Source organism: Cardiocondyla obscurior, linkage group LG09, assembly GCF_019399895.1.
Source record: "Cardiocondyla obscurior isolate alpha-2009 linkage group LG09, Cobs3.1, whole genome shotgun sequence".
Lineage (NCBI taxonomy): Eukaryota > Metazoa > Arthropoda > Insecta > Hymenoptera > Formicidae > Cardiocondyla > Cardiocondyla obscurior.
In genome coordinates this window covers 6,295,181-6,321,302 of record NC_091872.1, presented here as the reverse complement: position 1 = coordinate 6,321,302, position 26,122 = coordinate 6,295,181, and the positions used below count along the sequence as shown (strand labels likewise).

The 26,122-nt window shown below is 45.1% G+C and overlaps 1 protein-coding gene across 4 annotated transcripts in view; it reads right to left on the bottom strand.

The window, feature by feature from the left end:
* E75 (ecdysone-induced protein 75) overlaps positions 1 to 26,122 on the bottom strand; it is an 81,088-nt gene that overhangs the window by 26,588 nt on the left and 28,378 nt on the right. Inside the window, exon 1 of one of the 4 annotated variants that reach the window (XM_070661944.1) lies at positions 23,656 to 23,851. The exons of 2 other annotated variants lie outside the window; for them this stretch is intronic. In XM_070661944.1, coding sequence (XP_070518045.1) covers positions 23,656 to 23,836 — 181 coding nt within the window. In that variant the 5' untranslated portion in view covers positions 23,837 to 23,851. Of the gene's footprint in view, positions 1 to 14,016; positions 15,265 to 23,655; positions 23,852 to 26,122 lie in introns of those variants that run through there. One more of the 4 variants, XM_070661941.1, reaches the window with a different exon arrangement.

Genomic DNA, 26,122 nt, shown 5'->3' with positions numbered 1-26,122 from the left:
ATCGCATTTCTCTTCCTCCTCTGCTCTTCTCGCTGCCTTCTCTTTCCGATTACCTGGCGTACACTTGCGTATATCCTCTATACACGCGGTAACGTTGCTTCAAGGGACGCTTGACCGTGAACTTCTTCAATGTTTCTTCGAGGTTTCTCGTACGGAAACGAGAGGAATCATGTCGACCGCGTGACGCTTCCTTGCGATTTCTTATCGTTATATCGCTTGGAAGAAAAGCGACAGAGTGGATACCAAACGAATCGTCTGGTTCTCAATAATGCGACGTTTCAAGCCCATCAAATTTTGAGGAGAAAATAAGTCTGCCGGTATTTTTTTTTTTTTAATTTTCGCAAGGTTGAATTTCGAATCATTAAATTAAAAAAAAATTTCTTTTAAATAAATTCTGATCTGAATTTTGACCTCATTAATGTGTAAGTAAATTTTTTTTTGCGTTAAGTCGATTCTTTTTTTTTTAAATCCTTAAAATGTTATTCTTGAAATAGAATTTAAATATTGAAAAAATTCTCTGCAAAAAAAAAAGGAAAACGTATTTATAAGTACTTGTAATTCGCAACTTCATTAAATCTATTCTGATCTAAAACGACTGCTGCCATTTTTGGTGACCCAACAACATGGATTGACCATTAACGGTATAATTCGGTAAAACGTGATTTCGATATGAAACTACTCCGCACTTTAGTATATTTCTTTCCCTAATCTTTCTTGTTAACAGATAGACTCGATTGACGTACAAAATACAAATCTTTTTCTCTTTCTCTCGAATAAGCGATAAAAGACAGTTTAAATAATTTAACTCGTTCAATTTAATAAATTTCAACTTTAACGTACAATTACAAATAGTACAAAAAAATTAAAAAAAAAAAGAAAGAAAAAGAAAAACGAAGTACATTGTGAGATTTATAACGCTCGTTCTTATCTCGGCAATCTTCGCAAAATTAACTATAAATTGATAAAACGCGTGGATGCCGCCATTCCCGGAAGAGTCGGCGTTGACTCGGCATCGAGGTAATTCCCTGACGAAGGATGTACGGGAATACGGGAGAAAAGGACGAGGGAGACCGGGGGAAGGTGGCTAGGCAGAAATCTCGTGTGCAATTACTTCAAGGTACACCTAACCAGGGCTATGCACTCCGCGGGGCGAGGGCCTTCTGACAAACGGTGAAAAAGCCCGTAGCGTAACCGTTGCTGTTGCTGCTGCATAGCACATTGACGTCGTTGCTAGTGTGGGTTACCTGGTTAGTGACCGGCCAACCGAGTTCACTGGCATCGGCCCTCTTCCAGGTTGGCTAATCTTGCGATGAACGGAGAACGCCTGCTCGCTTGCTCGCCTCGCTCCTCCGCCTTCCTTCTCGGGCCACCTTTTCTTCTTCCTTCTGCCTCTTTCTCCTTGCTCCTTTTGCCTTCTCTTTGATGGGAAATTCCCTTGACGATTTCTGCCGCGGTTTTCATTGTTTCCGAACGCATACCGAACGCGTAATCAACGATCAGCCTCATCGTGCCGTGCAATTAAATTCACGTACGTATGATAAATTTGATTGCATAATTATTTTAATTGTACGAACGTATAATTAAAAAAAAAAAAATGTCTTGCTATACTCGAGAGCCACGACAGAGACTTATTTCCAATCCGCCGAAGGTCTTCTACTTTTTCTTTCAACAGTCGTCGTTGTTTTTTCATTTTTATTAGTATTGTCCTCGAATTAAATTTACCAATTGGTACACCATCGCAGAAAAAATTTTTTTACATAATTATTAAGCAATAGCAAGACCCGGAAGTCCGGTCGGACGATAAAGAGATTTCGTATGCGTGAAATTCGATGTTGAAGAAACTCGTGTCTTTCATCATCTCATGTTAATCGGTTCGAACTTCGGTGACGCATCAGGTCATACGCTTCAGCGTTTATAGCTTCGCACGTTGCTAGCTGTACGCACGTGCGTGCGACTCGTTACAAGCAGGCTGCAGGTGAAATAGGTGCAACGTGTGATATCCGATTTACCGTACGCGCGGAGTCAGGCCATTGTGGTCCAGCGATCTTTCGCGAACGAAGAGCTTTCCTCGTTTTCAATACGGAGACTAGGTTGACGCCAACGTGACATAATTTTCAAACTGTTGTAAAGAGAAAAAAATAAAAGCTGCAGGAACTCTCGTCGCAAAGTTTTCGCCGGGGAACAACACGCAGAAATGTAATTAGCTCGTCCTATATAATTCCTCCGGTGTTAATTACGATTTAAGCAACGTAACGACTCGCTCTTTAATCTACCATCCAGTCACAACAAGCATTAAATTAAACGACGACCGTGATTCTACTTTTTACGTAATTTTTTATCTATCAGTCCTTGAAAGTCGTCTACCTTGAAATTCGACGATCGTCTCCACGCGAGTTGACCTCGCGAGCGCAAGGATCTGAAAGGACATCAACTACCAGTTCGCCTTTATCCTTTTTTTTCTTTCCTTCCTTCTTTCTCTCTTTCTATACGAGACTTCGATCTACAGATTTTTATCGTATTGTACAACCAATACGGGGAGTCTAGACAAGTTTTTAGTCACTTTTAGATTTAAAACGTAAGACCCAACTGAGATTTTGTAATTTTCGGTCAATGAGATTTATCAAGTTTCTACTACACGTCGAGCCTTCGGTGTTATTAATAGGTACGGTCTCGTTTTCGGCGACTGCTTGCAAAAAAATGTGGAAGTTTCAGCGCTGGGGCGAGAAATGACGAGGACAATGCTCGAGCTGAGCCGCATCGGCATCGGTCAGTGGCCGTGCCTTGGACGGTTACGTATCACGTATTCACAACGCGAACTCTTCTTTGATCGGTCATCGGCACGACCCTCGACCATCGTGTGCACACGCGCGAAGCACCGTCAGGGCGGCGGGTCTCACCAATCCGTACGCATGCACGCTAATGCTGCGTGCGTTCACCCTGCAGCGGCCTATTAGGGGTAGTCGTCGCGTCTCCCGTTCGATTATTAAAGCGCAGATTTTATCACGGGGAAACGACGACTTCTCGCTTCTCCCGACGTTTACTCCGATGACGATCGCGAGACTTCGCTCGCAACGTTTCCAAGTATCGATTTTACTTTCCAATTTAAAAACGAGAAGCGAAACAACCGATTGAAGCGGGCCAAACCGCTGGTTACATTCGTCGATCTGTCGAAACAATGTTTGTTGCGCATAGACTAACGCGGGGCCATCGTCTGGAGGGATCGATTTACGATAGCTATTGCAAAGAGCGAGACGGACGGCCGGAGGAAAAAAATAAAAAATCTCTCGCGAGGTGGGGCGAAACAAAGACCGCGTGCACGGCTAAACCTGACTATGCTCCAGATCTGCCGGGCGCTCTAAATTCATAAGTACCGGCGGTGCGGTGCAATCGAGTCCACTCGGGGCATCGAGTGCTCGCTTATTCGCGTGCTTGGAGTGCTGCGCGACGAGCGCGAGCGCGAAAATGGGAGGAGACCAGCCGTGGCGGCTCGCGGGTGTAGAGGAACGGGAGGAGGGAGGTTAGTGAACGCAACTGGACGTCGGTCAGTCACCTCCAACCATATTGCTCCACATCCAGCGAAGATAAAGCGCGGCAGGGCGGGCGAGAAGGGGACGCGGTGGCTGGACTAGATGATAGAGAACAGGGACAAAGTTATGCACCGGACAAAAGGATGCGCGGCGAGACCGGGGCCGCGCCGTAATCGCGCCAGATTTTCGTTACGAATCTCGTCCCCGTCCCATTTTCGAAAATAGGTTGCCCTCCGGTGCTATTTTCTGGTAAATCGCCTTTCGCGAGCGGCAAAGGAAATTAAGCGGCCGCCGCGCGTCGACCGTCGGCCCCGCCGACGTATTAAGTTACGCGTCTCAAAGATAGAGCGTTTGTATAATTACACGCCGCTTCGTAAGCGGCGAATGCTCGCTTCGCGGCGAGAGTGTCACGAAACAATGTGCGATAGCGTGCTGGAGAAAGTCCCGTGAGAGAGTATATCTGGGAAAGCCAATCGCCGTCGCATGACGAGTACGGTTTGCGACGTGATATGTTTTTTTCTTTTTTTTTTTTTCTCCGAGATAGCGCCAAAGACAGAGAGACTATTTTATTTTCTTCGAACGTATAAGTTCGCGCGGCGGTGGGATGACTATTTTGTTCGCAGAATTAGGGAGCCAATTAAACGAACCTGAATTTTTAAGATGCGAGATGCACTAAACTCGCATGGGGCAATGAGTCGGGCTTGGGTCAGCCGGCGAAGCCGGTATTTTAAATTTATGAACGGCCTATTCCCGTTTGAACGAGAGGACGGCAGCGTTCGCGACTTTCTGCTCGCGAGCGCGTTCCTTCCGGGCTGTTAGGAGGCCCGGTTGCGGTAACGAGCGGCCGATGGGACGGGCACCGGTCGGTCCCCATGGTGCGTTGGCGTGGTCCCGCATTAGCATCGATATAGCGAGGGTCAGGTCGAGTTCACTGAACCCGATGCACTGTGTCGGCGCATCGTGCGAAACACGGCGCGATGTCTGCGCGAAGAATGAAGAACACTGGACGGAACGTTAGAAGAAGCAATTTGTGTGAATTCACCCGAGGAACCACGAGAACCGCGTGGACTGTAGAATAACAGCTGCATTGTAGAACATCGAACGTGAAGACACAATTTTTATCAAAGTGCATAAAAATGGATGATATCACGGCTGAGTTATTCATTTTTAATATTTTAATGAAATCAAACCGGTACGATTTTAGATACTGCACGTTAATAAAATTGAGAAGTTTCAACGCGATTAAATATTTTATTTTATTTTTATTTTTTTCCCGCGGAAAAATTGGAAAGTGACATCCTTTTTTATTCACTTTTTCTTTCACGCTCGGCAGTAAATGATTGTTAATGCGATTAATTATTATTTTTATCAAGAGCCGTAAATGTATAGCAACGGGTAGCACAATAGGATGTGTAATGGGACACATTTGATTGCCATATAGTTTAAAAATACTTTTGAAATTGTAGTAGAGCTGCCTGTGTCAACACGAGAGCACGTGGCGCCTTGCAAAACTGGCCCGTTCTGTGCGCTCATTGGCCCGCGACGCGTGCTGCTGACCGAATAACCAAATTTGCGCTTGCCTACTTCGATCGTTACGTAATCACGTTGTTTCGACTGATTTCGCACTAGCGGTCCCGAAGGACCTATTTTAAACAAGTCTCACATTTCATTATCTATCTATATATTACGATCGGTCTTTACATTCCAGTACAGAAAACTTTAATTTTTCCTAATTACAATAAATTTACAATTTATTACAGCAACAAGAGTGTAAAATGTAAGAATCTAAGGAAATATCTGTAATAATTTTCCCTCCTCCTGGATAACACAAGGGAATATTTTTATCGTATATTTATTAGAAGAAAAAAAAAATTAAAACGTTTCGCGAATTTCAAGAATATAAAATAAAAGAATTAATTAACTTTACTGTTTATATTTTAGCTAAGCAATTTTATTTCTATTCTAATCGAATTATATCCGTCTTCCTATCGGAGAAATATGCAAATTGGAAAAGTTACAGGAATAGCAGAAGCTCATCGGTTGAATGCGGCGAGTCTGCGTTCGCGCATATACATTGCGGTTGCTCCTAACGATGCAACGACCTCTCACCATGTGGCATGTGCACGGCTAGTGCACGGCAGATCTACAGTTAGACGAACCGAATTCGCGACAATGAACGAGGAAGTTAGCCGCGGCTTGTCGACCTATTTTTAGATCACTAACGGATGATTGCATACCGATTTAAACGCCCTATTTTCTCATTTCTATCCGCGGTCATTACACTGCAATTTATTTCTCTGTTACAGCAAAAAAAAAAAAAAATTTTTGTTTTTTTAACAAATTAATTTTCCATAATTTTCTCCGCTTCGTTCAATAAATATTTCTCGACGTAATTCCTTGTTGAAAAAATTATATAGCCAAGTACAACGTTTTTACGATAAACAAGTAAAAATGTGCAATATTAAAATATAGATCTGTGCAGCCATGAATTTTTTACACTTTGCGGGTTTTGTTATCGAATCTCGTTCGCAAATCAGTTGTTTTATTCACGTTGAGACTCGCAGTCCCGATTCGGATTGACCCGCTTTGATCGATTCAGCTTCAAAGCGAGTCCGCATTAGCTCTAATGTACCGCCTACGTGATTCGGCCGACTTCTTTGGCAAAAGGGCACCTGCTGCCAGCGAGATCCTCGATACGAACGAAAGCGAATTCACGAAGGCTGTACGGAGGGATTGTGTTCGGCTAAAGAATTAATCGCGAAATAACTAATAATTGGTGCGATCGCGATTATGAAAGAAAGGAAATTACCGCAAAATGTCACGTGTTTTTTATTGTCATAATCGGTTTCGAGTAAACAAGAAAGCGGGGATATTTTGTAAGAATCGTGGTCAATAAGCGAGTGAAATACTATCGGGCCGCGAGGAGTGCTTACCGAGGTGTAATCGTCTCGGTATTTCGACATCGTAATTCGGTACGATTCGAGAACAACAACAACCGTCGGAGGCCCTTGACCCCTCGCATGACACACTACGCCGAAAGGTAGTTCTTCATTCTGCTCGGTGGCGTAATATATCGAAAGAGTCAGTAGCCCGACTGCGAGCCATTGACCTAACAAGGCCGAACGGAGAGTACCGTGGAAATTTCGTTGTAAATTTTTCAACTACAGTTGCTTTGATTGGCATATTTTTCAAGTAGATTCAATCCCCAATCTTCATCCGTCGGGAACGTGATGTAACCGTCTCTATCTCCTCAGCGATTATCTATTCGGGGTGATTTCACCTACATTTGCGCCATGAGAACGTCCAAACTCGAAATCGGAGTTCTTCCTGTCTGTCGGCGCGGTATTCGCATGTCGAATTAAGCCACGTGACTCGGCGGAATCGTTTCCTTGGCGCGTTCACGCGGCGCGGCCTCCACGCGGAGGACATTGTCGAGGATTTGGCGAGTCTGCTCGGAGCGTGGCGCGAAAAGAGAGACAGAAAGAAAGAGAGAAAGAGAGAGAGAGAGAGAGAAAGAGAGATGGTAGGAGAGGAAAAAAAGAGCGTCCTCATCACGAGGTGTCACTGACTCCCGTACGTAGGTGATCGACCTCCATAGTCTCCCCGCCTCTCTACATTCGTCCCTTGCCACCTTCTTACTCCGTCGCTGCTTCCCGTTGGCACTCTTGCCCCCCTTTCCTCCTGCTTGTCTGCAAACGCGCACCGCGATGACGTAACGCCGGTTATTCAACCTGGTTGGCCAGTGACGAAATGCCAATGGCCACGATCCGGCTCTGCGAAAGTTCTCTCCGCCTCGTGTACTCGCCATGAAATAAGACGCGCTCCCGTTTTTTTTTTTTTTTAATTTATTTTTTTTTTCTCTCCTTTCCTTTCTTTATTTCCTCTCGAAGGAAGCGTGTGTACGCTGTCCGATTAAGTATCAATAATTAATCGTGAGACTGCATTTTCAGAGATCCACCGGGTACGTACGATGAAAACGTAATTTGCGTCAAGCCGGCGCGAGAAAGGAGCAAGAAACAAACTAATTGCAGTACTACTAGAACGACTAAATAGAAATAAAGTTAATTTACGGACGATCTACGCTCGTTGAATTCAACTCGCGTCGCGTGGACTAATGTTGCGAAAACGGCTTCGCAAAGATGACTCGATGAATCACGCCGCGGACCGAAACTTTGGCCGAAAGTGCTCGGTGTTTACGGTGTTGCTTTCGCGCGTTTCCAACCGCTTCATCGTGCTCTGATTAAACGGTGGCGGTACAACATTCGATTGTTACTCCCATAATAGCGGCGAGCCGTACATTTTTTATCGCGTTGAAATTAATCATCCCCGGGAGCACGAAAATATCACGCCGGTGCAGAAACCTCGTCTAAATATTATCGGCTAAATAAAAATGTTCAACGATCTAGACTCGTGCTGCGCAATTTCGGCGGGTTCGAAGTAACGAATATCGAAGGCTACAAATTTTGCCGATTGCATCGCGCGGAGTTGTAAAGCAGGCGAGGTGTTACAATCGTAACATTAATATGAATCAGTTTCACCTCCCCCCCCAATTGCGACACACGCTCGTATCTCGATCGAGATAAATTTCCGGCGGGGAAGCACCTGCCGTCATTGATCAATACGCACGGACTTTACAAATAAATTCTGGCACGTGTGCCTCCACTAAACGAACTCCGGGGGGATTCCGTTATACGTGGAATCCTGGGACGCGAAGAGAGAAGGTAGGTGCACGCGTCAAGGATAACGCGTGGCGTTCGCTGCTCGCTCACCGGCCGTACGTGAGAGTTCACCGCGTGTGGAGGAGAGAACGAGGCGCGCGCCGGTACACGCGCCGGTGAGTGACCTATGGCTCCTCTTATCCCTGCCCTCCGCGAATATCGCGTGTCAACGCACTTGACTCACGCACGTTGAAAGGCAGATATGACGACGGCAGCTAGCGAACGTGACTTTAGCGTCTTATGCGTCGAGTTTCACATGTATCGCATGTATATACCGCGCCGGCCGGTTTGCCGATGACTGATTTCTCCCCGTTCTCTCATCCCCTGCCTCGGTCGCCTAGGATTACGTATGTACGCTAGTTACTAGTCGCCGCAGAAAACGCCATATCTGTTCTTCGGCGTACATGAATCGCGGCGCGATGGTGTACGTTGATCGGGCTGGACGCGCCTTATCGACGAGTCTTTATCTCACGCGCGATTAGATCTCCGGTCTGTCGGAGCCTCGTTTGTCGCGCGACGAAATGACCCCCGCAGTGCAAGCTGATAGACCGATCTGCGATCGTCCGGCACGCGAGAGATCGCCTCTAAACACCCGCCGCGATTTCAACTCGCGAAGGGTATCTCCGAACAAAATTAAGGCCGAGCATGCCGATCTAATAGAGAAGTAGGTTACCGTTATTGAATTGCAAAATAATAGGTGAAAATTATTTAATACATTTAAGCATCTCGCGCGTATCAGCCGAGAGTAGGTACGTGCTCGCGATGAATAAATTAATTCGGAAACAACGCGCGTTGCATCGATTTTGAAGTAATTGAATATCAATTACGAATGATGCGAGTCATTGGATGAACGTTACAGCGCCGTGGATAAAAGAACACGAAAATAAATACTCGCGATATTAATGTGTGCAAAACTAAAGCGGATCCGAGGATGTTGCTTGTAATTTTATTCTTTTTTTTATTTTATTTTATTTTTTTTTTGTCACGCGTTGGTTTAACGGTGAATCCTTGAGCGAGATTATAAGGAGGCGAAGTTGCGGTTCACAGTGTCATTAGCACGGCGAGATAATAATGGATTTTATTCGCGAAGATCGGTCTAACAGAATGTACGCTTATCACGCAGCGGCCGATGCGCTTAGGATACGTCCGCCGAGGCGAACGAACCCGGCCACAAAGAAGGAAGAACAAACGAGCATCGTGTTAATGATTTCTCCTCGTCATTACGTGTAATCGATATAATCTCGCCACGTCGGCCAAACGTGCGCGGAGAGAAGTCTGCGTGATGTCTGAGAAGTTCGACGGCATTTTATTGCCCCCGCGTTCGCATAATGTACAAGTTATTATTCTTATCGCGCACATAGTTAATCGCGTACACGGTACAGTCGTAGGAGCTATCGCCATTTGTCTCGCTTGTGTACTCGTTAATTAATCTGGAGCGCAATAAGAGTTCGATCACCTCTTCTAAAGCCTTTATTTATCTTTTTGTTTTTTTTTTCTTTAAACGAGACGCGAAATAGATTATTCGATTAGCTGCAATTAGGCGTACAATTAAAAATAAAATTAGAAAGATCATATCTTTCCGGCTAGATTGTTTTTTTAAGGGCGGTGTTGTATTTTGCACGGCCCGACGACAAGGGAGGAGAAGCGAAATAGGGGAAGAGCCGGGCTGCCGAGTTGCCGCGCAAATAGGTCGGGGGCAATGACCAGCTCGGCATTGCTGAACTGAAAATTTATTGAGGACGCTGTCGCCGCACTCTCGCACATTGCGCAAGTCTCGTCCGCCGCGCGGCCTGTATCGGACAAGTCGCCCGCGCTCATTAATCGTAATTGAATCCCGGAGAAAAGCAAGAGCGCGCGCGTCTCCGACGCCGAGGCCTTTCCGCGACAAGTCGCCGCCGCGTAAACTACTTTCGATTTTCACTATCTCCGAAAACTTTCTAACACGGCTGGCAGAAGTATCCGCGGACGGGCGGACAAGTCGGCAAAAGTATTACTTCATACAGTCCGACGCGGGCGCGAAGAAACGCGAGGAACTTTCCACGTAAAAGAAGATCGGGGGGGGAGGACCAGAGTTAGAATACGGAAACGGCGGCTGTCCGACTCGCCCCGGCCCCGTTTCGAACCGGCCCGCTGAATCTGGCAGGAAATATTTAATAAATATTCAACGTAGGAAACGCGCCACGACCGTATGTCTTTCCTCTCGGAACCGTACTTTGATAATAACGTCATTTTCATTTTTTTTTTTAATTAATTTTTTTTTTAATCGCTGGGCCATCTCGAACGCGATTTTCCGTTCACCGTTTTGCAAAAGTAAGTGTCGCAAAGGCGAGCAGGATGGACGAAGAAAGGTGCGAACGAAAATAATCGTGCAGGCCGGTTTCGCAAGACGACGCGGTCCAACGCGTAAAGCAAGGCCATCGGGTCGTAGGCATGGCCTGGTTGCGTCTGTTGCCGACACGAGGAGTACGAGCCACTGTTTACCGCAGAGTTAACAGAATACCAGGAGGAGAGGTCTCTCTCCTGACATAAGTGCCAAGTTATTCGTGCTACGTGCGTAATAACCGAAGGGCAAAGAGAAGTTTGACGGTAAAAGACGATTTTTCGTACGCCCTATCGAGCGGTCTAACGTTTTTAATCCCTTAATTACGAATTTAATTCTTTTTTTTTCTGATCAGTTCCATTTCTCTATCGCTAAAATTTAAGACGGACTTTGATCTAAAAAAAAAAAAATTCCAAGACCGCCGATTATTTTTATTTAGCAACACGCGTGGAATAATTAACAGAAAGACCGTTGCAACAATGGTTATTTAGCCGGCGTTGATTTACGCCGATCGTTTAGGTCGATTTGCACGACGTTACGTTCGTCATCGATACGTGGAGTAGAATAAACGCTGTCTAACGCGTGAAAGTAAGAGCCAACGGCGTCGGTGTACCGCGGCCTTGATTCGGCCGGGGTTACCGGCCGACATCCAGGACGGCCGAGGTCCGTTTGCTATTGCTCAACACCGCGTTGGGCATACTCGACTGTAAAAATCATAAAAACGATCGTCTTCACTTATGAGACTGTCGGCGGCGGAGTTCCGCTCTCCTTCAACAGCGCTCTTCTTCAAAAGCGCTTCAAACGCGCTCCTCGAATTCGAGTTTCAGCAGCTCGAGATATACTTAGTCCACGTTTACTCGAGCGGGCCGCTAAAGTGTATCGTTATCACCGCCTGGGTCGTTGTAAACGTTATTTACGAAACGTGTTACGATTAAGAGATTTAAAAAGACGTAACTGTTAACAATCTCGGTCGTTGGCACGTATCAGCACCTGCCACGATTTTGTTTTTCTAACTTGCCGCTCCAGATTAATTTCTAATCAACATTAAATATGCGCGTACGTCGACTGTTCTTGTTTTAACTTCGGAATTTAATTATTGAAAAAAAAAAGAGAAAATAAATAAACAAATAAATTTTGCAACGCGTGACGAAACGCGATTAACCGACGGCGTACTTGTGGCGATTGACTAATCGTTCGCGCTAAGTCGAGAGCCTATTGGATTTTACGAGGAACGCGCTTAAGTTCGGCGATGTGTTTATATAAGCCGGCGAAAAAAGGTGTCACGCACGCGGATAAAGTCCGGCAGAATGTGCGACGGGGGGAGGGAGGGCTACGAGACCGTGACGCAACTCCGTAGGTGGGTCGACAAAATGACAACAAGTGCGCGAGAGGATCAGCGAGGGAACGGGGGAGAGATCGAAGACGGGAAAGAAGAAATGTCGCCGCGAGCGCGCGAGGTCAGAGCTGCAGCTTTCTCCAAGTGGCAGAGGTAGCGCGAGCCAGCGATCGAGAGTAAAAGCTGTCAAGGGGAGAGAGAAAGAGCAGCGCAGGCAGGAGGCGAGTCGCACGGCCGAGAAGCGAGACAACGCTAGAGAGAAAGGTGAAAGCACTCTCACCTCGGCTCGCGGCCGCCTGTAGAGAATCCACGGATTTTTATCGTCCGGGGCGGTTTAAAAAGGAACACAAAGCCACAAACGCGCGACAATAAAAGTCTTCGGAGGGTCTCTGACCAGTCGTCGTTACCTTTTTCGACGGCAACGCTCGAGTCAAATTAACGCAAATGGATACGTATCAACTGAACGGATACGTTATTGAGAGCGGATGTAGACTTCGCGCTCGGTCAACATAGAATAACGCAGAACAACGGCCATGAGGCCTTTGCGAGCGATTACGAAACTTGCGACGGACTGGTACACACTTTCGTATCTATTATGCTAGACGGTTTTTTCTTTTTCTTTTCCCTTTTTTTTTTTCTTTTTTTTTTGCGCTCAGGGACGTCGGACATAACTTTGCGAGTATAACTTTGCGAGCATAACTTTGCGAGCATAATTTTGCATGGAGATTAGATGTCTGAAAGGGAGAGCACTTACCGCGAGAGTAAACCCCTGGGACTTGATAAAAATTGTAATTATTGGCGCAAAACTAATGCCTGTTTGCCTTCGCGTAATGACTAATTAAGATATTTCGATACATCCTTGAAGCGAGAAAGTGCGATAAAAGGGGGAAAAAAAATAGGGGAAAGCGCATTAAACGACTCATTATTGCAAATGGGTTTCTGAAAACAACGATAAACAATGAAGTTATTGTCGGCACTTAGAAAGCCTATTCGACTTGACCAAAGCGATTGATTTAAAAAGCGATTGATTTAAAAAATCTTGGAGTGCGTCTAAGGGAGGAACTTCATGTAATCGACTCTCAGAGGGTCGATGACGCTAAGGATGTGCCCGAGAAAAAAAAAAGAATCTACTTCCACAGCTATTTAAAATTAATAATAATTCTTTTTCGCGCTTCTGCAAATTAGAGGAACGATATCTCGGACGTAGTGGCTGCCATCGCGCGGTATACGATGAAAGTTAATCGTCAGGTGCATGTAAGGTTCGCCGTCGACAGATGGCAGGCCCGCGTCCATGCAAGCCCGCGAACAATGTCAATGTCAACGAGCACGTGAGCTCTCGGCTCGAGGTAAAATCGATACAACTCAGTGTCAAAGCTTTTCCCGGAACAGGCGACACATTATAAATGCATTTAATTGCGGAGAAACGGTGTGGTCCTCTGGTCGAAGAAGCGCACTAATGGGTGCTCGTAGTAAAAGCTAATGGGATAACAAACTCAAACCTAACGTTCACGATTACTGCAATTAACGACGGAGCCTTATTTATCCCTTATTTTATTTTATTTTATTTTTATTCATTTTATTTATTTATTTTTTTTTTGCGGTAATATGTAGCTTACTAAATTCACGTAATAGAGGTACTTTGAAGAAATTTAAAACAGCATCCACGATCGCTTCCGTAGCTCGACATACAAACGCGATTACAAGTGCAGGCCACGATTCGCATTCGCGTGTTGAGAAACATCTCTGATATCGCGTTATATAGTACGGGAGAATTATTAGACCAGTCCAATTCTACACCGGCGATTGATCCTGCGCGGAACGGCGACATTGAGCAATATCTTTCCGGCAAAGAAGTGACCTCGTCGAAACGAGAAAAAGCAGAGATAAAAATAACCAAGTAATTATAACGACAGGACTTTCTCCATGATATTAAAGAACAGAGAAAAAAAAAAAGAAAAAAAAAAATTAATAAATCACCGCTACACCGAGGAGATAAACAGTCGACGACTTTTTCACGATCGCCCGAAAGGTCCAGGGTATTTAAAATCGCGATATCGTGCCGGAAGCCGGTACGCTTATTGACGAACGGTTGCGGGTGAAGTAGAAGGGACGAACCTTTGACGTGTTGATGACGTATCTCGGATTTCTGCGTCTCGGTGATTACGATAGCGGTTGTCTCGGTGATGATTATTGGACCCAGGCTCTCGTATCCGACGATCGGCCCGCGAACGGCCGGCGCGTTATCGCTCGCGTGTTTACGCATCGCGATCGTCGACATGGCAGCGCGTTAAAACGACGGGAAGTTAATGCGTACTCGAGGGTTGATGTGACCATGAATGATGCGGCAGGGTGAACGCGGGCCGTTTCTGCGCAGACGCCGGCTAGGTGCCCACGCTATTTGGGGGAGGCTTATCTCGGATCGCGGATGTGCGCGAACGTGCTTAATACTTTTCCGGATTGTTGCAAAATTAACGAAACGCGGGCTGAAAGCGCGCACGTTGGCCTCGGACGAATTAACATCGAGTTACTCTTACCGCGACAAAGAGAGAGAGAGAAAGAGACCAAGAAGTCTATCGCGAAAGACATTTTTAATTAATTATTTGCTAGTCATATAATCACGATCATTTACCGCGACTCATTCATTTTTTACGATCCCAGATCCCACTAACCGCTGATGCACATTTATAACATCTGTTTACGTGCGATATAAATCTTGCGAGAAATAGCGGCGGTGGCGGTAGACAAGAATAGAATCGAAGGCTATAAGCGGAAGTCATCAATAACTAACATTAAACTGTTAGTATTAAACGCAGGAACAATAGAACTTTCGAGGATATTAATCGATACCGCCGTCCCAGATAGTATCTACTAACGCAGAGTTAACGATAAATGCCGGTGACGTTTTGAAGAAAAAGTAGCATTGATTCTATTATTATATTTTTTTCATTTTTTATTTGCTTTCTATACTACGTGTAGTAGCGCGCGGGCTTGTTGATTGATTTGCAATAAAAAGAAATATTTAAAAAAATAAAAAAAAGATAAAACTAATGTGTAATTTATACGAAAGTATGCGGCAAAACTCGTAACGTGCTATCGAAAGATATAATCAATTTAAAAGTTCTCGTTAAGACACGTCGATTTCTCGCGCAGGTGAATACCTTTATATCTCTCCCGCCATTATCACAAACTTGTATGACCGTACACTGTCGCAAGTGGGACAATCCCACCCGACACTGATCAACTAAAAATAGATACCATATGCAGAAATGCGTTCATCTATAGGTATTGCGTAAGGGTTTAAGCTTGACGTCAATGTATCGCGCAAGTCAGTGTTCTAATTATTTTCTACATTCACCGACCTTTCGCTACATCTGTCCAAGTCCTTGCTTCAAACGATTTTTCCTTTCTTTTTTCTTTTTTTTTTTTTAACTATACTTTCTTATCCTTGATACAACGCGGTTGCATAAGTAAGTCAAACATGAAAACTTAATAAAAGCTCACGTTACGCGTTAATATGAACTTTAGTTTTCGATAGAGAGGCACGGTTACTTTCGATAGACATAGTTGGAATAAAATACCGCGTGTTTGGAATTTGGCCGAGATATTTAAATTATTCCCTTCCTTCTTTATTTTTTTTTTCTCGTATGTAACGTTATCTTGGCTGTTTTATCGTATCGATACCGACCCGCGAGATGTGAATTCTCTGTTGTACCGACTTTTCCGCGGAGATTCGCGAAAGGCAGTGGCGCCTTCGTACGGATCGCACGCAAACCGCGATTGTGTGTATAGGAAATTCGCACACATGTGTATTATATGTATATATAGCAGACGCACACTTGTGCATTTTATAGGACGATTCAAAATTTTAGATAAAAACTTATATCTTCTTTTTTTTTTCCCCTCCGGCTTTGTCATCGGCATATAGCTTTGATCACGTTTGAAGTCGCAACTTTTTATCAGAATTTTATAATTTATTACGTCCCGCGTTTAGTATATTACTAAAATATAATCTGAAAAGGATATCTCGCAGGGTTAGTTTCCCGTTTAATTTTTTTTGAAGAACAAGGGTCACGTAGCTATTCGGAACAAATTGGGATTTTTTTAAGCGACGACACCTTTACTTTCGGTTGAATTTTTAGATTTGATTTATGACGTCGGGCAGCAACTTGTTCTGTGAATAACGCTGCATCTATTTCCACAGTCCCGATAGTTAACTTTTCGTCGCTGGTAGCCTTTTACAACAGGACCACTTCGACGCAAAATGTCTTTCTAGAATCACCTAATACAAGACGATTCTTGTACTTTAAAAAACAAACATGCGACATACGTGACGCATGTAACGAAACCGTTGCGTAACGAGATGCTCGGGAAAAAGTTCGCGACTTTCGGTGTTGCGATATTACGACATAGATTAACGAATCTTAATTTCAGTAAATGTATTGAAGTCAAGTTTATCTGTTGCTAAAAACCGCGCATAGATCTGTTTTTTCCCCCCTTTTTTTTTCAAGATCTTTTTTTTTTTATTCAAAGTGATAAACTTTCATGTTGCGCAGAATTAATAAAATTTTACCGGCGACGTGTAATATCTAATTTATTCATTTATTCGATTATTATTAATATTACTATTATTTTACAAACTTGTGGCATAAATGCGATGGAATCGCGAGCGAGCGCGCATATAGCGTACTACCTTGGAGCACCTACTACATCTACCTACGAGGTCGTTGACCGCGCGCGAAGGAAAGTGGGACGGTGCGAACGCTACCGAACGGCTAATGTGCGAAGGCCTTGAGAGATCACTGACGCATGCCTCCGCACACAAACAAACGCGCGTACATGCACACGTGTCCTCTCGCTCTTTTTTTTTCTCCTCCTTCTCCCGCTTCCCTACCTCCGTTTGTCTATCTATATATTTTTCTCCATTTATGAAACAGCTATTCGCTGACGAAATTCGCCCCTGACTGCCGATATTTTTAGAGACCAGAGGGAGACGAGATTAATTATATCCCGAATAAAAGTAACTTTTCTGCGTCATGGAAACTCTGACGTTTACCGTCTCCATACTTTTCCATCTGTTCGGCGCACGCTTGAATTTTGCAATAATAGAGATTAAATTCCGCTGATTACGGCCGTGGGGGAAAGGAGGGGATTTATTTGAAATTGATTTATTCGCGGGGACATTAGCGGAGACGTATCAAAGTTCTCCGTTACGTTTGAGATATATCGGTCCTTGTTGGCCGTTTCCGGCCTCCCGTTGTCCCGCGGAAATACCACCACGAATCCCGGGGGTTGGCGGTATCGGGTCGTTGGGGCAACGATCTCACCACGATTCCTAACCCGGTCAACCGCGACATAGATTCGAACGCACCAGCCCTCCACCTACCCCTCCCTCGATTATGTGTTGCCGTAACACATCGATTGCTCGGCAGAACATTCGGAATTACCCTGCGGACGATAGCGCGATTTATGCAGATTACGAGGACAAAACGTGATTACGTATCTCCGTGAGATAGGGCGATATATGAAACAGGCGTGAGGCGAGATGACGACAAGAACCTGGCGAACTTGATACAACCGTCCGAGCAATTAACATGAAACGGTAAGGGCAAGCACACGTGCCTATTTCTCGCATCGCGCGCAAGCCTGCGCGCGTAGATAATTAAAAATAATGGGGGAGGGAGAAAAAAAAAAGGAAAAAAAAAAGGGTTTAATTGAAAAGAAGTATGACAGTTCTGGAGCAACTTGCATATTATCGCGCGCCCCGGCTTTTATGCCGATCGTATCGCTTTATCGGTAAGCGGCGGTATTATGCAACGGTTATTATCATATTTATAACTTGCCCAATAGTTGCAATTTGTGCGATTAGCGTCCGCGTAAGAGACAAACGGGTATGCAAATCGTCTCGTGCGCCGATATAACGGCCGATTTGTACGTGAAGTTCGTCGCGGATCGGCGCTCTCGTGTCCTTCGGAGCCGGAATCCGCGTCAAGTGGTTCATCGACATCGAACGAGGATAATCGCTCTGTGTACGCGGCACCTTCGACGTTCACGCCGCCACTCGATCGTGATTCAATATTTTTTTTTTTTCTCCCCCCCCTTCTAAGTCAAACGCGCTCTCGGCGGATACTCGCCGTTGTGATTAAGTGTTTACACGTCACGGCTCACCGTCGTGCGATGCATTTTATTAGCCGCAGATATGATAATCACTTGCAACGTGGAGAAACGCGCGCGTTAAGGAGCGCAGAAGGTAGGCACGACGCGATAAATGTATTTCGTATTATTAGACGAGAAGTAAACGCAGCTCAGTGAAAGTCGCGATCGAAATCGAATCCTCAGATTTGTAACTTTCTCTCTGAGAAACACACGTTACTTTGTAACTCAATTCGTAGGCACTTTTATTTTTTTTTTTTCTTTTTCTTCCTTTTCTTTTATCCGCGTTTCGAACGATTAACAACGACACGTCCGGTCGAAGATAATATTTGATTTATTTTCTCGACGTGACGCATAGTTTCTGATATACTGCTATCAATTAAATCGATGCGGGTCAAACGTGTTGCAACACGCATGATATCTTCCAAATCGATAATAACTAAAGGGAATATCCATTGAAAAACCTAGATACCAAATGTAAAGCTATTTCGTTCCGAGAAGAGTTACGAAAGAGAATAAAAACTCGGATGAATATATGCTATTTCGGAATTATTGCGCGTAAAAGTGAAAGGCGCGGCATTATTTTGTTTCGCTTTTTTATGAAAATTCTCGGGAAAATTTATGACAAAATTATGCTAACCGTAACCCTTTTCTAAACCTTTCACAGCGGCAGAAAAATCCTTTATGTAACTTCGTTTGATCTTAAAAAAAGAAAAAACTATCAGGCAGAATATCTGCGCGATGCGTGTCGTGAGTTTTTTAAAAAAAAAAAAGCTTAGAAATACTGAGGAAAAATCTGAACTAATAGAATTTCAAAAGGACTATTTAATCATTTTCTTTGTACCAAACTTGAGAGGTGACTTTTTTCCTTGATCGACCTTTCGTAAATGTGTGAAAATTTATTGGATTAAAAAAAAAGTTTTAACCAAATTTTGTGCCATAAAGTTCCCTTTTTTTCTACATGATAAAAAAAAGTAACCATTGACTCGCAATTAACTTCGGCATTTCTTCTAATTTTCTTCACACTTGTTACCTTTAACTTTTTTATTGATCCCCGGAGGAAGCTATTTCCAAAAAAAGTTTCGCCTCAAATATAACGGACCCAATACAACTTTCTGCCTAAAATCTTGCACAAAACGAGCGGCAATCGTTGGCACCGTCGTCGTGAAACATTTTGTTGATTAAAACTCTATAATTTTCTTTGCAAAGTAAAACGGGGAGTTTCGTATATTTAAGACGCTGATTTGCAGCTTAATTTCCGGCCTGATCATTGTCGTCATAGTAACGGATGATATTTTCGCTTTCAGTAATAGAAAAAGGATTCGGTCCGCGGGTGTATAAATGATACAAGCGGCGCGAAGTGGTAGGTTGGTTCTCGCCAAGCAGGGTGGAATGACCTCGATAGCGCAAATTATCCCGCGAAACGTAGGTGGCCCGTGTATATCCGTGTCGAGTGGCCCCGCGAAAATAGCAGAACCCGTCTCCGAGAGGTTGTGCGCTCTGGTGGGGACGTGATTATATCGGGTGGGAGAAACGGAGGGAAGGACGTATCCAAGAGAAAGGGAGGTAACAGAGGGAGAAAGAGAAAGACAGATCTGCTGGCCTAGTTAGGGTGAGTGCCACCCTCAGCGGTCGACGACCTCGCGACCTCGACGCTCGCGAATCTTCTCTCGCTCGCTGAAGGCAGTGCATATGGTAGTTCGCCAGAAAAAAAAAAAAAAAGTAAAAAAACGTACGTTATACGAGCAAATTTATTTGCGAGAGAAAATTTATGGAATACTTACTCGATATTTAATTTTAATGATTAAATATTTACACTCAAACGAATAATTATTCTCGATTATTTCCAATTATCGAATATATTTTTGACGAATAAAATATTGCTCTTTCTTTTCACGATCTATCGGTTTCATCTCCGCTGCACGTTTTATAATCTCTCTGTTATAAAAAAAAAAAATTAAAAAAAATAAATAAAAGAAGTTTTTGCGAGATTAAATTTCGTACAACCATTTAAAACAGACGTTTCGTAACGGACAGGTGTATTTTGCGTTATAGTTTCGCAAGCTTATAGCAAGAAGAGTGGAATTAGCGAGTTTTCGAAGGGATGGGCGAGCTGCGGTACGAAGAGAGGGATGCATAAAGTTGGGGTTGATATAATATCTGTAGTGTAGGACGACAGGTTGGTAGAAATGCTATACTTAGCATCGAAGGGAGGGATACCGGGGCTGGTTGGTGGGTCAGAGTTCATTGGCCTCGAGGTTACCGGCCCTCCCTTCACCCCCACGACCTTTCCCTCCCCACACACACCACCTACGTGTCGAGGGTTGGGGCGCGTGAGTAATCGCTCAGTTTGAATTTCCGTAAAATACTTGAGATCGTAAATGGTTATTCGTTTCGCTTCTCACTGATATAATCGAAGGAAAATGAATCGAGTGTACAGATACGAAAATCGAGAACGCGGAGGGTGGCGAAGTGACGACGATACGAGACCTTCGCTCAATCGATTCGTGACAAAAATCAAACGAGATAGATTCGGCCGCGACGTAACAAAACACGAATGACGGGTTAGAAATTTACTTTTTCTTTTTTTTTTTTTTCTGACGGCAAACCGAACGAGACACCGGGAAGAAAGTAAGAGTGGTCTGGCTAGGAAGTTAAGGCAGCGGCGAAGGTGGCTCGTCCGGATGCCAATGAAAGGGAAATACACGTACGAGAAATAAAGATCGTTTTCCTTTTTCTTTCTTTGTCACGCACATTTCACTCCTTTAGTTTCATTTGCGTTACTCTCCCTGAACTACGTACAAAAAGTATGTTACAAAAGGACGGCGAAAAGACGATAGTGAATATCTTTGATTAGTCGATAATTAAAAATATTAATCCGCGCGCTCGGCCATCGAAAGAGAAATCTATCTCAATTTACAAATAGCCGCCGTTGCTCGTTTGATTTATTATCGATCTACGCGAGGCTGTTTGAAAGTAAGTTTCCCGTTCTAATGGATTGATGTTATCTGCATCGAGTCTCTTGACAAAAGCGTGGATATTTACTGCGACTAGTCAAACTGGGTCGTTCCTCAAAGTGTCGCGATACTTCCACTTCTGTGCGTTTAATGCAGGACAAGCGTTTAGCCCGAGAACGCTCGCGTTACGCAGAGTGACCGAGAAAAATTGTCAATTTTTCGTCAGCGATTTGGCGAACTCGAACGTATGTATGCTTACTCGATAAGGGTTCCGAACTTGCGAGCGATAAGAGTACTGACATGATTCGAGGTTGTTCACCTCGGCGGCGGGAGGGAATGAGAGAAAGGCAAAGTGGAGAAGGGAACGAGATGAAATGAGATGAAAGAGAGAGGGAGAAAGACAGCAGGGAACGAAGAGAGAGTGAGAGAAAGAGAGAGAAAAGGAAAGAAGATGCGTGTACATACATATGTGGAAAAAGGATGAGGGAGATCGTACTCTTATCGGGCTTCTCGTCAGTTTGGCGTAGGGACGTTGCGAGATTAGAACGACCCCGAGAGAGCAGCCCGGAGAGTCGACGAACCGGCCTCTGATTGGGCGATGTCGAGTCAACGCTCCGCTTAGAGGGTTACCGGGTGGGAGAAGAGAGAAGGGAGAAGGTGGACTGGGAGAGGACACCGCGCATCAATCGAGGTCACTGGGGACCGGGAGGAGGCCAGGCCATTGCCCGCGTATCTTGCTTTTGAGGTTAGCCAACAGTCGGCACAAACGCAATTAGAAAATATCCAGCCGAGGATGGATACGATTTTATTGTGACAGACTTTTTTTTTCGTTAAATTCAAGTGTTGTTCCCCCGTTCTCTTTTTTTCTTTTAACTGACATCTTAAAATATTCTGAAATAGCTGCTCTTAGCGACTGCTTTCGTTTCAATGTTTTAAGAAATTTTAATTTATAACGTTGAACAATGCAGATTTAGAAACGCGGGTTTTAAGATAATTTCTATCTTAGAGCGTTAAGGATTCGGAAATTATTTCAAATAAAAATTTCAATATTAATAAAATACACGCGTGGAAAACGTAAAATATAATTTTTTTTCATAGAAAACGTAAGAGAATTTTTAAGAAGAAAAACGTGTAAATTCGCGTTTATCATGTTAAAATAAAATAGTAGCAACTCGTGCATTTGACATACTCGCGATCAACAATTCGCCCTTTGCGCGCCGCGTACGGTAGATCAGTGCTCCGAAGACGATAATAATGATGCATCGAGTGGCGAGAGGATGACCGCTCGTGAAGAAACGGTGAAAGCATTCTAGCAGCAGCGAGAGTGATCACAATCCAGCGATGCAGCTAGCTGATACTTTCTCCGTGTGTAGCGAAGACAGTCGGCCCGAGGAGCGTCGAAGGAGGGAAAGGGACGAGAGAAGAGAGAGAGCGAGAAAGAGAAAGAGAGCAGCGGGGGAGAGGGAGGTAAGAGAGATTGCGGCGAGAGGTAGCTTACTGCCGTAATTCACTATCGTGTATGGTTACGTAACAAAACCCATGCCGACGAGAATTCTCAGCCGATGATAGGCTGATGGTGGCGCGTACGCTCGTACGTACATACGTACGTCACCGAAGTACCACCGCCACCGTCGTCGTCGTCGTCGTCGCGCGCTCGTTCTCTCGCGAAGTCACGCGTCATGCACATCGCTTTGGTGTGCGCGTCGTATATGAGAGCGGTTCGGCCAATCTTCAACGCGTCGACGAGACGTCGTCGGTGGTGTTGGTGACCTTCGCTAGTGGGTGTAGGCGGGGGAGGCTTAGCCGTCGACTAGCTAAACTGGGGTGGGAGAGCTACCGGGTAATGGGGCAGGTGGGGAGACCTAGTTGGAGTTCGTTGAACTGGCCCGACAGCGATTGGCCACACGAGTCGCGGAGTTCACCAGCGGCTCTACTTGGCGGACGGCGGGACAGGGAGAGGTACGGGGGGGGAGTCGGACTGCTCGGTTAATTTCATCTTGCCCCAGTTACGGGGCAGGCAGGGTGAACGAACTAGCCTCGCGCCAAGGCCCCGTCGACCCACTTTCCTGTCGGAGTCGGGAGAGAACGAGACGGCAGATCGCGAGCGCGCGACTCGCCAAGAGAACGAGGAGGCGAGAAGGGAAGCCGCGGCGCGAAAGAAAGAAGAGAATAGCGAGAGGAGGAAACGCCCGCGCGTGTGTGTGCGTGAAAGAGGGTGGGAGACTCTAGAGAGGTTCTCGCACTATCTAGGCTAGTGCCGTGGACGAGAGGCGCGTGTGTGGGTAACACCAGGCGGGGATGGAGGAAAACCGAGGGAGCAGGGAGGTAGAGAGAGAGAAAGATAGATAGAGAGAGAGAGAGAAAAATTGCCGGAGCGCCGAGTAGAAGGCCGCCGACCGAGGGCAACGAACTCGGCCTCGTCCCGGGCCCCGCGACCTACATTCCTGCCCGCGCTGGAAAGTGAAAACGCCTCTTTCTCCATTCCTTCCTACATGAATAGCGATTCGTGTGTTACGTTAGGAATCTTTCCGCGTGTCCGTTAGGTGTACTAACGGGTTGAGACCCGCGGACGACGCGTAATATAGCGCGCTGGAGCATCGCCCGTGGGGGGGCACAAACTCTCCCTTTCGTCAAGTCTTTCACTTACCGGCCAAGACGCATCCCAGGAGATTTTCGCTGTCCTGCGGGCCAGTTCCGCGATAGCAATTCCGTCCCGACTGCTCCTTGTCATTTTCATGGGTTTCGCCCGACGGCGAGAGGATGTCCGACGCCGAGGGTTGTTGCTCCTCCGCCGCGGTACCGCGTGGTTTGACCTTCTGCACAGTCATCGCCCGGCACCGGAAAAAAGTCGCGAGTTGCGCCCCTGACAGTCGCGCTATATCGCCCCAATGCGCGCCTCCCTATGACGCCTCGTCCACCCGAACGTAAACAATAGACGGCTGAAGCACATGCCACGCCACGGGGACACGCGGGACCGTCCCGTTTTCACTGACTAGCGGGGCCGTGACAGGTCCAAATCTCACTCAGGGGTTGCCCGATGTGCCCACGCACTTGTCCGTTGATCTCTGCGATCGCTGGATCCGATTAGCTCGCGCGATCCAGATATCGGATTCAGTTCGGTCACTATTTTCTCCTCTTTGATCCAACCCGGTCAATTTCTCACATCGAATTTATTCGTCGGCGCGACCGCGTGGCCGTACTTTGCAAATCGACGCTACTCCGCGCTCGTGGTTTCGTTGATTAGTTGGTGTGCTGTGTGTGCCGTGCGATGCAGTACGCGAGTGAGTTCTTCACAGCGTGGTGTGCCGCCGCGCCGTAGCGCCTGCGCGCCGCGAGCCGCCGGGATCACCCAAGTGCCACCGCCGCTCGTCCACCCCGCTCGATCACTCGCTCTCGTGAATCACCTTTCAGCTTCATCCACCAGATTCCGAATTTCGATTTAAAGAACCGTTCAAATCGGCAAATTTATCGGCCTCGAACTCGATTTTCCGAAATCGCTCAAAGTATTCTTCACTTTCTTTTTCCCTTTTTTTTTCCCCCTATTTCTTTTTCGAAGAATAAATTTTACTGAACGTTTCATTAAAACGTATTATTTTTAATCGTCTTCAATTCGTTTTAAATGTTTAAAAGTATGTTAATCGTTTGCAAATGAATTCGCACGATGAATACACGCAGATATTGAATGCGTGTCGTTCTCACCAACTGGACATAGAATCGATCTTATCAAATCGAGATTAAACCACATCATATCCTCGGAACAGAATTGCTTTGTTCTTACAGCCAATTGGCACAGTCATTAGGATCAAGGATCTCAGCATCAGACAAATTCGATCTAGGTTTCATTGTATTTTCACGATTCCAGAAATGATTACGTTACCCCATTTAACGATGTAATAAAAATTCGGCCCGAACCGCATTAACGATATTAAAGTCATTGAATTGTTTTATTACCTCAGTATGTCAGGCATTACGATTTTTCAACGTAAGAATACTTGTAAAATATTATACCAGATATCAGTTTATCTCAAACATCTACTCAGAATTTTTTTTTTTTTTCAGAATAAAAATTTCCGATTAAAACTTTAATTTAAAAAATTAAAAAAATAAAAAATAAACCAAAAATGTTGAAAAGCTTTTATAAAACAGTAAACTGTTTTACTACGGCCCTGCAGACGTTCGGATAATATAGTTCCCCTGCCAAGTTATCGTTGACTCACCAACACTCAGAGAGTGAAAGCCGTTTAAACCCTTGCACTAGCGGACACGCGTGTATGCGCGCGGCGAACACGTGGGTTACATCTACGGAAAATACAAGTCGGATCAGGTGAGTGGTGAGACCGTAGCGAACAACGGTGCACGGATGCCATTGTAATTTAATTGCAGAAGCCTAACCTACCCTACCCGAAGCGTAATACGTAAATATAATTACGTGGCTTCCGAAATAACTATAAAAAAAATTAAAAAAAAAGAAATGTCTCGTTACAGCTTAACACACTCTAAAATAAATCGATCGCGAGTAACTTCTCGAAAGGCGTTATCATTTTGGACATTACGTAAATATTATTAATTAACGCATCAGTTCCTCAAATAAATTAAAAAAAAAATTGTTATGAGTTTGATGAAGCTTATAAAGTTACGCGGTTTCAAGATTGGCAAATAGTCGAGTGGAGAAAGAAATTAATCGAGCAACTGCAGTTGGAGAAATTTAAATTCATCTTGCATAAATGTTATCCGCGTATCGGCATCACGGGAGAGACGATTTTATTGCATTCCCGTGCCCAGGCCTACTTGCAACGCGGACAATGGACAGGGCTGTGATATGCAGCCGGTCAGAATAGATGTCTATGCAATGTCAGCTGCCTAGCAAAGTTTGCGTGGGACACTTTCCGCGTAGCAATCGCTGCCCACCGTCCGCGAGAAATTTTTCAGGTGCAGTCCGCGCCGCTCGATACACGCGCGAGATAATGTCCTAGAAGTAAGCCTGGTAATTACGAAACTCGCAGCCCAACTCCCACGTGCGATGCTTATTGAGAAAGTGCACAGACGTCTGAATATCTCGCGTCTGATTATTGATTTGAAACTAGTTCCCTGTTTTTTTTTGTTTTTTTTTACGA